At 38.8% G+C, this 15,550-nt stretch overlaps 1 protein-coding gene across 1 annotated transcript in view; it reads left to right on the top strand.

The window, feature by feature from the left end:
• Positions 1–15,550, top strand: part of abat (4-aminobutyrate aminotransferase) — a 30,808-nt gene that overhangs the window by 12,905 nt on the left and 2,353 nt on the right. Inside the window, exons 3-15 of the mRNA XM_082530304.1 lie at positions 465–562; positions 662–691; positions 3,759–3,876; positions 5,278–5,327; positions 6,147–6,227; positions 6,515–6,607; positions 7,549–7,611; positions 7,739–7,802; positions 9,653–9,801; positions 11,478–11,615; positions 13,411–13,578; positions 14,451–14,597; positions 15,191–15,302. Coding sequence (XP_082386430.1) covers positions 465–562; positions 662–691; positions 3,759–3,876; positions 5,278–5,327; positions 6,147–6,227; positions 6,515–6,607; positions 7,549–7,611; positions 7,739–7,802; positions 9,653–9,801; positions 11,478–11,615; positions 13,411–13,578; positions 14,451–14,597; positions 15,191–15,302 — 1,311 coding nt within the window. The remainder of the gene's footprint in view (positions 1–464; positions 563–661; positions 692–3,758; positions 3,877–5,277; positions 5,328–6,146; positions 6,228–6,514; positions 6,608–7,548; positions 7,612–7,738; positions 7,803–9,652; positions 9,802–11,477; positions 11,616–13,410; positions 13,579–14,450; positions 14,598–15,190; positions 15,303–15,550) is intronic.

Raw genomic sequence — 15,550 nt, 5'->3', positions numbered from 1 at the left:
AGATGAGCTATTTCAGTTCACAGAACTTGTTGCTGTAACCGCTAGCTCAGTAAAGATGACCCCAAATTGTCCAGAACCAGTAAGAACTAGTTTCTGGGCTTATCTTGTTTTTCAACTGTGAGTCAGAGTTACCGGGATAGAGGACACTGTAACGGTCGGGGCAGATACTATGGATTTTGTTGTATAGTTGTTTGAGATATAACTATGGAAAAATATAAATTTCCTTATTTGCTCCCAAGCTGCCCTGAGCTTATCCAGGACAGAGGACATAGTTAGGGACAGTATTAGAGTATATTTGCCTTTAAAAAATCATAACAAAGAAGCAAAAGTTGCCAGCACTTTATTTGTTTCTATCATGGCTGGCACCACATGTAAAACACCAGGACATGACCACAAAATAAGTACCAAATATTACACCCCTCACACCCACACATTTATGAACTTTTTTGTGGTTTCTCCACAAGGTTGCAGATATGTCAGCAAAGCAGCAGCAAAGACACAGGTGGAGTTTGACTACGATGGACCCTCCATGACAACTACAGTCCCTGGTCCACGATCACAAGTAATGGTGTACACACACACCACACCACACACACACACACACACACACACAGACACATTTATTGCAATCAAAAGCTTTTCTCTCTCTTTCTATTTCTAGGAGCTGATGAAACAACTGGGACAAATACAGGTGAGATGTGTGTGTTAGTATTTGTGGTTTCTGCTACTTACAGTTGAGCATGATTGTCTACAACAGCATAAATACAACAAGAGTACTTCTCCATCCTTTTATATATGAGTTTATTTATTTGTTTTTACTGAATGCCTTGTTTCGGTTGATACTGGTTCTGGATACTGATCTCCTACAACCGCTGGCAAAAATTATGCAGTCATCACATTTGCAAGATGTTCAGCAACTTTGTAATCTAAAAGAAATACCTGAACAAATTTCAATATTTTTAATCATGTTCAGGCTATAACAAGCTGGCTGCTTTTGGTGGATATGCAGAAAATATTTATTGAACAAAAGTTGGCATTGGAAACTGGTGAACTGGTCTTTTTTTTGTGTGTGTGTGTTTTTCAGGGGTTGCATATTTTTTTTGGAAATTATTTCACTGATTATGTTTGTACATTAATAACTGAACATTTTTTAGTATATTGCATTTTAATAACATGATACAGTGGGGCAAAAAAGTATTTAGTCAGCCACCGATTGTGCAAGTTCCCCCACCTAAAATGATGACAGAGGTCAGTAATTTGCACCAGAGGTACACTTCAACTGTGAGAGACAGAATGTGGAAAAAAAAAATCCATGAATCCACATGGTAGGATTTGTAAAGAATTTATTCGTAAATCAGGGTGGAAAATAAGTATTTGGTCAATAACAAAAATACAACTCAATACTTTGTAACATAACCTTTGTTGGCAATAACAGAGGTCAAACGTTTACTATAGGTCTTTACCAGGTTTGCACACACAGAAGCTGGTATTTTGGCCCATTCCTCCATGCAGATCTTCTCGAGAGCAGTGATGTTTTGGGGCTGTCGCCGAGCAACACGGACTTTCAACTCCCGCCACAGATTTTCTATGGGGTTGAGGTCTGGAGACTGGCTAGGCCACTCCAGGACTTTCAAATGCTTCTTACGGAGCCACTCCTTTGTTGCCCGGGCGGTGTGTTTTGGATCATTGTCATGTTGGAAGACCCAGCCTCGTTTCATCTTCAAAGTTCTCACTGATGGAAGGAGGTTTTGGCTCAAAATCTCACGATACATGGCCCCATTCATTCTGTCCTTAACACGGATCAGTCGTCCTGTCCCCTTGGCAGAAAAACAGCCCCATAGCATGATGTTTCCACCCCCATGCTTCACAGTAGGTATGGTGTTCTTGGGATGCAACTCAGTATTCTTCTTCCTCCAAACACGACGAGTTGAGTTTATACCAAAAAGTTCTACTTTGGTTTCATCTGACCACATGACATTCTCCCAATCCTCTGCTGTATCATCCATGTGCTCTCTGGCAAACGTCAGACGGGCCTGGACATGCACTGGCTTCAGCAGCGGAACACGTCTGGCACTGCGGGATTTGATTCCCTGCCGTTGTAGTGTGTTACTGATGGTGACCTTTGTTACTTTGGTCCCAGCTCTCTGCAGGTCATTCACCAGGTTCCCCCGTGTGGTTCTGGGATCTTTGCTCACCGTTCTCATGATCATTTTGACCCCACGGGATGAGATCTTGCGTGGAGCCCCAGATCGAGGGAGATTATCAGTGGTCTTGTATGTCTTCCATTTTCTGATGATTGCTCCCACAGTTGATTTTTTCACACCAAGCTGCTTGCCTATTGTAGATTCACTCTTCCCAGTCTGGTGCAGGTCTACAATACTTTTCCTGGTGTCCTTCGAAAGCTCTTTGGTCTTGGCCATGGCGGAGTTTGGAGTCTGACTGTTTGAGGCTGTGGACAGGTGTCTTTTATACAGATGATGAGTTCAAACAGGTGCCATTCATACAGGTAACGAGTGGGGGACAGAAAAGCTTCTTACAGAAGACGTTACAGGTCTGTGAGAGCCAGAGATTTTCCTTGTTTGAGGTGACCGAATACTTATTTTCCACCCTAATTTACGAATAAATTCTTTACAAATCCTACCATGTGGATTCATGGATTTTTTTTTTCACATTCTGTCTCTCACAGTTGAAGTGTACCTCTGGTGCAAATTACTGACCTCTGTCATCATTTTAAGTGGGGGAACCTGCACAATCGGTGGCTGACTAAATACTTTTTTGCCCCACTGTATATCATTTTTAAAAGTCACTTTATCTTCCGTAGTAGGTCTCTACTGTAGTTAGTAGGTATGTAGTGACACTGAGGCAACAACTACACTCATCATTGTATGAAACTTTTCAGCATTACAAACAAAAATGTGGAACACACACACAAACCTAGACATGTTTTAGAAAGGCAGTCAGACAAACGGTGACCTCAAATGTTCAAATGGCTCATTGTATTCAGGCCAAAATAAGCAAAAACCGCATCTAAGTATGACATACAGATAGGATGTCCTACGAGAGCTCTGTCAGCTTATTCTAACATGTTTGCCTTTAAATATTAATTGATAGTAATACATATTCTCTTGAAATTGTAATACTTTTTCTCTAGCTACAATGACTATGCCATGCTTCTGTGTGTGTGTTGGTAGATTGGGTCTGTAAGTATGTTAAGTCAGTGAACTACATAAATAATTCCTGGAGCACAATATGCTGTTCCCTCTTTTTTTAGCACCATCCACTCTTAAGGTTATATGGTGCTTCTGTCGTATCTGAAGCTCAGTGATACCAGAGATGGCATTATGCAAGTGATGTCTTCATATTGTGCAGGTGTTTGTGTGTGGATTTTGATATAATTTTATTCTAATTGTTTGTATTGTAGTAACAATAAAGTTATTAATAATTTTCAAGGAAACTTTGAAGCATGCTAGAAAGACTGTTAAAAGGTTACAAATGCAGAATGAATTGAAGGCGTTATGTTTACCTTCAACATAAGATTCTTCAAGAACCATAATAGGCTGAATTTATTTTCTAAACATATGCTAAACTGTGCTGTTTTGTTAAACTGCACTGTTTTTTATAGCAAATAACTTGCTGCTTTTGTCTTTACAGACTTTTTGTTATCATATTCCAGACTCGAGAATAATTTATGAATATCTTTATACTCTTAATCGTAAGTACCATGTGAGGTTTTTAATACATAACATGTTTTTCCCCAGAATACTGGTGCCATCAACTTTTTCTGTAACTATGAGGAGAGCAAAGGGAACTACCTAGTGGATGTGGATGGGAATCGCATGCTGGATATCTACACTCAGATTTCTTCCATCCCAATTGGTTAGTACAGATATTTATGTAATAACTTCAGTTTAGATTGTTGAATTGTGAGACAGGGATGAAATCTATAATCATAACAAATGTTATTTTATATTGCATAGCTGTCATTGAAAAAGGGCAGACACTATGGTTGGATAATAAATGGTTTCACCCAGCCATGAGCCATGAGTGAAAGACGTTTTTGAATTTTAATTTATATTGTCTGAAAAATGGCCAAAAAAATCACAAATTCTGCCAGGCTATGTTAACTCAGTGTAAAGTGCAATGGTTTTGTACTTAAGACAAGTTAGTATGAAAAACATAATTTGCATATAAGCCCTCAGTTTGTACTCTTTCTCTGTGTGTGTGTGTGTGTGTGTGTGTGTGTGTGTGTGTGTGTGTGTGTGTGTGTGTGTGTGTGTGTGTGTGTGTGTGTGTGTGTGTGTAAAGGAGTCTACCTTAACATCCATCAGAAAAAACTATATGTAGCTGGCTGTGTAGATCAGCGGCCCCCAACCTTTTTTGCGCCACGGACCGGTTTATGCCCGACAATATTTTCATGGACCGGCCTTTAAGGTGTTGCGGATAAATACAACAAAATAAAACTAGTACCGGTACCGAAAAAAAGAAAATTTATTCATAACACACATGAAAAGACCAAGGAAAACCGAGTAAATGATAAAAACGATAACAAAATAACGCTGAAAACCGATTAAAAACCCTGAAAACTATACATTTCAGCCCTGAGCCTCAACTCTCGCAGTCCAGTACCAAACGAGTCACGGACCGGTCCGAGGCCCGGGGGTTGGGGACCGCTGGTGTAGATGAATGGCTGCATGCTTAAAATGTATTATCATTATTAATTTTTCTAATGTTAAGAAAGTTTTTTGTGTCATAATTTATGATTTCAAATGTTTTTCCATTTCATCTAGTTAACTCAAGTCTAAAAAGCAATGGGGACTACTGTGTCTCATCTGTAATCTATATCTGTTTTTCAATTGAAAACTGGTTTTAAAGGCAGTATTACATATATGGCAAGCGTCTTGTTGGTGCAAACGAGGAGCTTAACAGACAAATACTGATTAACTATCATGATGTTGCTTTTTTATTTTTTAAAGCAGGGCAAATCATAGATAACTATGGTGTTTACTGGTTCTTTTGATACAATTGGATCAATTATATATGTGGTCACTTTGCTGCCATTAGACTTGTTGTACTGTATTACTGTCGGAGTCAATTTTGATACACTGAGCTACTTTGCATTTCCACTGTGGTTTGTCCAACGATAACAGGGATATACGTAGTTTACTTGTATACTTTCCAATAAAACTAATAATACTTATTTTAATAGCATACTTGAAGGAAATGGTGTATGCGATGCACCTTCCTTTGTAAAACCACTCCTGTTGTGTGCTCCTATAGGCTACAACCACCCTGCTCTCCTCAAAGTGATGACCAATCCAAACAATTTGGTAAGTTCGTTTCTTTTATCAGGGAAAATAAAGATATGGAGCAGATGGCATTGCAGTGAATGATTAAGTATACAGTAGTCAAAGGAATTGCATTCTGTGTTTTATACAGACAATTGTGATTTCCATTAGAGCAGTTTAGGGTAAATTATGCTAAGCTACCACAGTTCTGACATCATACAGCAGTTACAATCTTTCCTCACAATGCCACTGTGTGTAAGCAAGCTGGACAATGATCATATGATGATTTTTTGGTGTAGAATCATCATCCATGATCTCAAGACACAGTTACCTCCATAGAACTCATAGATCACAATTTTAGCTAAGCATATGGTTATATAGATAGAATAACCTGTGTTGGGATTAAATAATTTGCAGTGCCTCAATAATGCTATGCTTTTTTTTATTAATAAGTGTTAGAAAGTTATATAGTGTAGTATTAAGTGGACACAGCACTGAAAAATAAAGGCATTAGACAACAATTCAACTCAGGGCTAAAGGACCATGACTCAAATCTCATTCTGTTTTTTGTTTTATTATAAATATTCTGACTGGAACATGAAAGTGGCACCTCCAACATATGTGTCCACTGAGTGTTTTCATCATTCTTATGTCTAATGTTGAGCTTCCTGTATGTTCTCAGAGGAGAGGTGAGGTGTAAAACAACAAATGGTTTTTAAAGTGAATGTAAATCCTAATATTTGTTTTGGTTTGGGATTTAACAAGTAGGACATATATGTAAGTACATGTAACATCCTTTTGAAAAAGTCTGAACAAGACTCTGCGTATTTGCATGTACTAGATATTTTTGTCTTTCTTCAGAGTACATTTGTGAATCGGCCAGCCTTGGGAATCCTGCCACCTGAGAACTTTCCAGACAAAATCACCGAAAGTCTTCTCTCAGTGAGAAACACACAAAAACTGAGTTTATCTTTTTATACCCAAATTTGAGCTATCACACTAATATTTTTTCTGCTTTTTTTTGTAAAACAGTACATTTTAAAATTCATGGATAACAACTATCTAACACACATTTAGAATTTAAATTTGTGTACAGGTTGTTCTTACATTCTAGTTTTCATGTAACTCCATAATGTATTATTTGCCTTTATTGCTATTTCTGCAGATAATGGTAGCTGTGCAATGATAATAATGATAATCCTTGTTACTCCTACTTTGCTTTCTGTCAGGTGGCACCTAGTGGAATGACTCGTGTTCAGACAATGTCCTGTGGTGCTTGCTCCAATGAAAATGCTTACAAAGCTATTTTTATCTGGTATAGGGTAAGTGAGTGCAAATTTGATTTAATTTGTTAACACCATGTTAAATTATATCTGGTGACCACATGGTATGGGGGGTGTTAGTGCTCATAGCATGGGTAACATCTGTGAAGGCACAATTAATGCTGAAAGGTACAACATATGCTGCCATCCAAGCCAGACAATCCCTGCTTATTTCAGCAGAACAATGCACAGCCACATTCGGCATGTGTTACAACTGCGTGGCTTTGTAGTAAAAGAGTCAGGTACTAGAGTGGCCTGCCTACAGTCCAGACCCGTCTCCCATTGAACATGTGTGGCGCATTATGAAGTGCAAAATATGACGATGGAGACCCCGGACTGTTGAGCAACTGAAGTTGTACATGAACCAAGAATGGGAAAGAATTCCACCTACACAGCTTTAACAATTAGTGTCCTCAGTTCTTATTGACGCTTATTGAGTGTTGTTAAAAGAAAAGGTGATATAACCCAGTGGTAAACATGTCCAAGCTTTATTGGAACATGTTGCAGGTATCAAATTCAAAATGAGTGAAGATTTGCATGACAACAACACAAACAAGTTTATTAGTTTGAACATTGGATATCTTTTCTTTGTAGTGTATTCAATTGAATATCGGTAAAAAAGGATTTGCAAATCATTTTATTCTGTTTTTATTTACATGTTACACAACATCCCAACTTCATTGGAATTGGGTTTGTAGTAATGTTCTGTGATGTTCTATTATCAGTAATATTATTTGATCGTAACACTATAACAGACAACTGAATCCAAATCTCGGACAAAAACACAAAACCTAAAGCAAACAAAAGGTCACCACAGGAGATAGCTGTCCTTAAAAAGACGGTAGTGTAGAAAATGTCTTGTATTGAGTAGGAAAAAAAATGTAAACCAACAAGTTGGAATTAAAATGAATTTAATCTCTGTGGGGTTTTTTTTTACTTAGAACAAAGAACGAGGCCCAAACACACCAACTAATGAAGAACTGAACACCTCCATGATCAACCAGGTCTCACTATTCATTAAGTTATTCACCACTTTCCTGCCATATTGGACTCAATATTTGCTTCTTATTTCTTGATGTTTGTCTTTTCTCTTGCTTAGTGTCATTGAATCCTTATGTCTTTTGATCTCAGGCACCAGGTTGTCCAGAACTCAGTATTTTATCTTTCATGGGGGGTTTCCATGGAAGAACATTAGGTATGTTAAATACTGTATACATTTTTGCTACTGTTAAAACAACAGCACCTGTCATAAAACAATTACAGTGGTATTTATTGAACAAATAACAAACTGAATTCACGTTTTTATACCCAAATTTGAGCTGGTACACTACAACTGTTTTATTGTAAAACAGTTCATGCATAATAATACACTGGCACATTATAAATACTTTTTCATCTGAGGGATTGGAAACGGTCCAGGCAGATTGCTCAGTGATGCAAAACAACCCAGCTGTTATCATACAAAAGCCTGTGCTATAAAAATAGAAGTTTGATTAATAACACCTCAAACATGTAAAAATTGAAAGCTCAAGGGTCCACATGTAGCATTTTTATAGCTTTTCACAGATACACAAGCATTGTATGTATTTAATCCTGTATGATGTCAGTTTGAAACTTTAGACTCAAGTCAGTGTGCTCTTTGTACAACTGGGGAAATCATTATTTGATTTTTGCCTGAATTTGTAAGTTTGCTCATTTAAAAAGAAATTAATCTCTAATTGTATGGTAGTTTCATTTTAATGAAGAGAGACAGATTATCAACCAGAACTCCAGAAAAATGAATTACATAAAAGTTGTAAACTTATTTGCATGTCATTAAGTAAGTAATGATACATAAAAATACAGGTCGCTACACAAAACACAACGTATTACTTGGTGGAGAAACCTTTTTTGGTTAGTACTTTACTTCTTGTAGTTCACTGGATTTGCACACATTTCAGAAAGAATTTTTGCACTCCTCTTTGGCTGCTGCTTAGCAAATTGAAGCTTCAGCTTCCCCCAGAGATTTTCTACTGAGGTCTGGAGACTAGCTAGGCCACTCTTTGACCTTTACCTGCTTCTTCCTTAGTCCCTTCTATGTTCCATTGGTGCTATGCTTTAGGACATTGTCTCGCTGGAAGATCTACGAGCCCTCTTCAGTGTTCTGGCTTAGAGAAGGAGCTTCTCTTCCAAGATTTTTTGGGACATGATAACGTTCATTGTCCTCTCAAAGCAGTGAAGTGTCCTTAGCAGACAAACAGCCCTGACACATAGTATTTCCACCATAATGTTCTTTGGGTAATCCTCAGCATTCTTCTTTCTCCTTATTCCAGTTTGAATGTGGCTTCGTCTGACAAAAGCACACAAGCCTTCTCTGAATCATTTAGATTTTCGCTGTAGACAGGCCAGTTGCTAAAGCAGGGAAACTTTACAAGCACCACATGATTTTAATCCTTTATAGCTTACTGTGTTACACCTTTACCATGATCATGCTCTCCCCGTGAGGTGCATGCAAGATCTAATGTGGAGCTTCAGACTGAGGGCGACTATTTTCTATTTCTTCTGTTTTGGAATAATTGCACCAACAGTTGTCACCTTCTCACTAAGCTTCTTGTTGATGGTCTTGTAACCCATTCCAGCCTTGGGGAAGTCTACAATCCTTCCCCACCGGAGGAGGTTTGAATGGAACAAACTGAGTCTATAGACCGGTGAACACATAGCAAGTGAATATTAGGAGTATGTATAATTGATTGATTAATTGTCTGCCAGATTTCAGTCAGTCTCTGGGAACCAGAATTCTGGCTGCGTTGTAGGAGATCAAATACTTTCAGTCAATGACGTGCAAATTTATTCATTTTATTTAATGTGTTTTTCTGGATTTTTGGTTGCTATTCTTTGTCTATTAAAATGATACTGTTAGAGATTGTTAATTTTTTCGTAAGTGAGCAAACTTGCAAATTTCCCAGTGGATGATGGCAATCATTAGACTTTTTGGAAAGATAAAACCAAAAGGCATATTCTAACTTTGTGGATTTGTTACTAATTCATTGCTGTTGCCTTGTTAAGGTTGTTTGGCAACAACACACTCCAAAGCGATCCACAAACTGGACATTCCATCATTTGATTGGCCTGTTGCCCCATTCCCCAGACTACAGTACCCACTGGATGAGTTTACCAGAGAGAACGCTGAGGAAGAGGCTCGTTGTTTGGAGGAGGTAGGCTGTATGTATACACAGAAAAGATACTATATGAGTATATGTGAACAACCATAAGGTACAGACCAAAATGTCATCACAGGAAGCAAAATGTTTTTTTTTTAATATATAACAGTTTTGATTTGAGTTGAAGGTTTTTAACCTATCAGCAGAACTAGTATCTGCTCCTTTGTGCAAGGTAAATGGTCTGTATTTATATAGCGCTTTACTAGTCCCTAAGCACCCCAAAGCGCTTTACACACGAAGTTACCACCCATTCACGCACACATTCACACACTGGTGATGGCAAGCTACATTGTAGCTACATTGTAGCTCTGACAGAGGCAAGGCTGCCGGACACTAGCACCACCGGGCCCTCTGACCACCACCAGTAGGCAATGGGTGAAGTGTCTCACCCAAGGACACAACGACCGAGACTGTACAAGCCGGGGCTCGAACCAGCAACCTTCCAATTACAAGGCGAACTCCCAACTCTTGAGCCACGATCACCCCTAGGTGGAACAGGACGAGCACTGCCAGAGCCCTAGGTATACTTGGTGCAGAGTCCTAGGTTTCTTCTGGTACATAACAATGTCCGGCCTCATGTGGCAAGAGTATGCAGGCAACTGCTGGAGAATGAAGGAGTTGATACCAGTGAATGCCCCCCATGCTATGTTTCAGTCCATTCGACACCACCAGGTTGCATCTCAGACTTGCCCAAATCCAAATCTGGAAGAAGGTCCTCCAGGACACCATGCATCATCTCATTGGGGGCCATAAAAATACAGAGTGTCATTTTGATACTGCAATAACACATTAGCTAGTCCATGAAATTATTAATTTTGAGGATGATTTTTATTTTAGATGTGATGAGATCTCATGTGTTTTTTAATTTGTTCTTTTCATTTTTTCATTTTTTGAGATTGTATTTTTGAAGTTTAAGTAATTGTTGTTTTTTCATGACATTACACATATTGCAGTTTACATTACAGTAAAACTGAAAATAAAATTGATCACATTATATTGGCACCTGTCAAAACATGGGGTATAATGAGAAAAAAGACTGTCTTTTGGGTATGCAGTGGTTAGTACCTACTACAAATGGTCCAACAGAAGGCAACTGGTCAGCCGGTGCTAGGGCCATACAGTATTTGTCGCATGCTCAATTATGCGGGTAGAAAGCATTAGAAAACAGTGTAAGCTCCTGCATATGGCTCTACATAGAAGCACACTGTTCTGAGTTTCAGTGAAGATGCTGTACACTGTATGCTGAAAAACTAGTACGATCAACCAATTCCCAACTTCAGGTGTGATACCTGATATCACAGGACAAATTGACATCTGGCTTATCGGAGAATTAAGAAAGCGGATCCAGCTGTTCTCCTATAGCCCAGCATGAGTAGAGAACTCTTTTTTTTCCTCTTGTACTTTCCCATTGTAGTGTACATTTCAGTGGTTTTTCTGTAATGCAACCGTTCTCTGACTTGTATCCCCATGTGATGTCTGTGTTGTGTGTGTAAGGTCGGGGGGCGGGTTCATTCCACTGCAGGGCAACCTGCCACTGCATGTGGCGAATAAAATTTGAACTTGAACTTTAATGTTGCTTTAATGTTATGAATGACTGATTTAAGTTATATCACTTTGACAAAAAAGTGCCATGTTGTGTGTGATGTTGGAATTCTTGTGTGCAACTCAAGGTGGAAGATTTGATTGTGAAGTGGAGACAGAAGGGAAAACCTGTAGCGGGAATTGTAATTGAACCGATTCAGGCCGAAGGCGGCGATAACCACGCCTCGCCAGACTTCTTCCGAAGACTGCGCAATATTGCACGCAAGGTAAGACACTAGCTTTAAAGACAGACTGGTTTGTATGTGGGAGTTAATCATAATAAAAAAAAATTGGGGGCTTTTTTTCTAGACTTACAGTGTTTTAATGTTGCTAAAATATTTTTAAAGATATGTATAGATATGTCCATGGGAATCATAAAGGGGTGCAGGAAGAGCAGGAACTGAAAATGGTCTCAAAAATATGTATACAGTTTCTTTGATAATGTTGTGGAAAGGGCCCACATGAGAAACTGGGACCATTTTGGAGGGCTGCACCAATAAGCTGAATTTAATATTCTGCTCAATATTAATGTGATATATTTATACACTGCTACTGGGAAGAGGAGATGATACAATTAAAAATGCAATGTTGGTGTTGTGTAATAACAACACCAAGATTTGATTCCATTTTAACTAACATTCCCCAAAACAATTGTGAATAAAGGTGATCATCACCAAGGGAGGATCTGTATCTGGATTTGTTCAACTTCATTACCCACAGTGTTTGTTTTGTTTTGGAGTTTAGTTTGTACATTTGTTCCAGTCACATCAACAGCAATAGCTGCAGTAGCTGCCTTCCATTCTGTATCTGAAGTCACTGGAATGTCCTTGCCTTTTGTTAAGGTTCAAAATTGAGGAAGGAGAGTACAAACCACCCATGGTCCAGAGGATCTTGGTCCAACAATGATTTTAATGAACACACGTGTGGGAAGACACTCTGTACGCAGACAGCCAGTAGTCCTCGACTTAATCAAAGCATGAACAGATATTTTATAGCATCAGGGTTTGATTTACTGACGCCCCTTCATGCGTCACAGATACATTTTATACATAGATCAGATCAACACCAGAATGACTTTTCACCTAGAAAATCATCTTCTATTTTCATGGCTTGGTACTTTCCGTTCTTATCTTAAAATGAATTGTTCCTCTTTCTTGTCGAGACATAACTAATCTCTCCTCTAAATAAGTCTAACTAATATGTGTGTATGTGTTGACCTCACATGCTCTTTGTGTCACCTCTTCACCTACTGTCTGTGTCTCGTCCTCAAATGCTCCTCAAAATAACCTGCACTTAGACTCTGCTTTCGGTTTCAGTTCTGCAAAAGGCACACTCTGCAAACCTGCAACTTCCTGTCAGCCTGCAACTTAGTCTTTCTGAAAGACACACACTGTTTAAACATCTGAATGCAATATAAACTCCAGATTATATTATTAATGCAATGGTAATGATGACAATTATTTAACAATAGCAGTAAAATAATTTCCCTGCTCCACACTTTCTTTTCACAATTTCTGCTCTCAGGTCCTACACTGTAGCCTCTGTCATAGCAGTCAGTAAGTTGCAAAGTGCGACAAACTGTGTGACTGAGTGCTCATGCCCTTATGAAATTATCCATTTTACTTATAATACCAAAAACATGGTTAATTTTCAGCACTGACCAACACAACACATCCTTATGCACAATACAATGCAAAATAACAATTTAGGTTCAGGGTTTATTTTAGTCACTTTATCTTGGATCTGCTTTAAAGGTCCAACATTTTTCCCTGTTGTGTCAGCGTGTCCTATTTCACCCTGTCCAAGCATGCAGTTACCTCTGTGATTGAAGCATTCCCTGTCATGGTCTTTTTCATTGAACCCTTGTTAATCCACGTACAGAGAGTGGTAACTGAGCTGTGTCTCGGACATCACAGCTCTCATCCAGAACCAAGGAGAAAAAGTCACGATTGTCTGCTTTGGAGTTCAGAGATTCAAAATTTCTGGCAGAGGTATACTGAGTATATTTGCTTCCCCCCTCAGCATGGCTGTGCTTTTCATGTGGATGAGGTCCAGACTGGTGGCGGAGGCACAGGAAAGTTTTGGGCCCATGAGCACTGGGGTATGGACGACCCTGCTGACGTTGTCTCTTTCAGCAAGAAGCTTCTGAGTGGGGGTTACTACCACAAGGATGAATTACAGGCAGACAAGGTTTGACATTTTTATGTCTGTTTTTCTACAATAATTTTAAATTTTAAATTCCAACTTATTTGTTTTTTGTAAGTTCTACATTACATTAGTTTTGTAATGGGCTCAGGAGGAATAGCAGGTCATCTACTAATCGAAAGGTTGGTGGTTCAATCCCCGGATGCTCCTGTCTGCATGCCAAATACCCTTGGGCATTAATTCCAACCTCAAGTTGCTCTCCTGGACTATACATGTGAATTTTAGATAGAAAGAACTTGCATAGAAAAAGCATAGAAATAAGTACCTATGTGATTAGATGAATGAGGCTTTTAGTGCTCAGGCAGAGGAGAAAAGCACCACATAAGATTTAGAATCAGCTAACCAATAAAAGTTAGCTTAGTTTGAAAGGAAATGAGTTTAAACATTTTAGTGTGGGAGTGGCTTCCTGCAGAGGTGGAAATAGAAGAGGCACCACATCCAGCAATATTACATGTCACAGTTAAAAGATTCTGTCTCACAAAAAAGCAGTTGTGAAAGTCTGTTGTTGTTATTCTTCATAATATTAATAGTTTTTATAACTTTAATAATAGGAATATCATTTCAATTTTACAAATTGAATGTTTATCTGAATGATTTGGCAGTCAGTTTTGGTGTGTTGTGACACAATTCTTTTCTGGTAGTTTTCATCTTTGTTGCCATGATGCAGACACGTAAATGTTTCTACACTGATATACAGCCTGTCGAGAGTGCTGGTGCATCACAGGGGTTCCTGCCCAGTGTCAGCTGAAACAGGAATCAGCCCCCTTCCCTACCCATTTTGATAAGTTTTAGCTGTTCTTTTTATTTTAGGTTTTTACTACCCAGTATCCAGTGTTTTGTTCTTGTGCTTTCCGCAGCCCTACCGCATCTTTAACACATGGATGGGTGACCCGTCAAAGAACTTGTTCCTTTCTGAGGTTCTCAATGTGATTCGGAGAGAAAATCTTCTGGAGGAAGTGACCCGCTCTGGCAAAGCTTTGCTGAATGGCCTCTATGAGCTACAGGTACTGTTTTTTTTTTTTTTTTTTTTAATTAACTTGGTCCAAACTCGTGGCCGTTCATGTTTGAAAACCTGCCTTAACTAAAACTGCCCGTGGAGCAGAAGTGAGTCTACCTCACCTGCGCGGCATCGCAATCATACCTACAATCATACCTTGCTAGTTTCAAAATCTGTACCGGGTCCTGTATTTGTGGTTCTTGTCGTTTGTGTGTGCCTGCGAGCTGCCAAGCTGCGGCCGATTGTGTACGGCAACCGGAGTAATAATAAAATGCTGAAAAACATGGAAACGTGGTTGCGCTGTGCCTCTTATCTGCCACAAACTGTATTTTGTATTTACTCATGTTGTCTTTTTCTAATACAAAAATTTGTTTGATCTGAAACATGTAAGTGTGAGAGACAGAGAATGGAGGCAGTAGCATTTAAAAAAAATATTATTAGCTTTTAAGTTTCAAGTTAGTACATCACTTCAAAATTCTTTGGTTGTTAATCATTGACCTGAATATTTTTGCTGGTTTTTAAGCTTACTAACTGAGCGTAATGCTGCATTTGAATGCTTTGAATGGTCGTGATCATAAATTACGTGGCTTTTTTCCGCAGGCTCAGTACCCCAGCATACTGAGTCGAGCCCGAGGACAGGGGACGTTCTGTGCCATTGATGCCTGTGATGATGCCACACGTGACAGGATCATGCTCAAGGCCAGAGACAAAGGTATAAAGCATATCAATATATGGTGTTTTTCTTTTTTATGATGGCTCCTTTGGTTCAGTTTTGCACTCATGGAGATCATGGAAGGCAAGTTTATGATATTTGCAAAACTAGACAATAATGAGGATAATCCTTTGGCTTAGCAAAGCCAAAGGGGTAAAGAAATTTACGATGTTGTCATTTCTGTTAGCAGTAACCTTAACTTATCCTTAATATAGCTGAAACTAATCAGCGAAGTCATCAAAGGAATC

Source organism: Aulonocara stuartgranti (assembly GCF_965226115.1).
Source record: "Aulonocara stuartgranti genome assembly, chromosome: 4".
NCBI lineage: Eukaryota > Metazoa > Chordata > Actinopteri > Cichliformes > Cichlidae > Aulonocara > Aulonocara stuartgranti.
The sequence above is the reverse complement of the archived record's forward strand: the minus strand, read 5'-3'. Positions and strand labels throughout refer to the sequence as shown.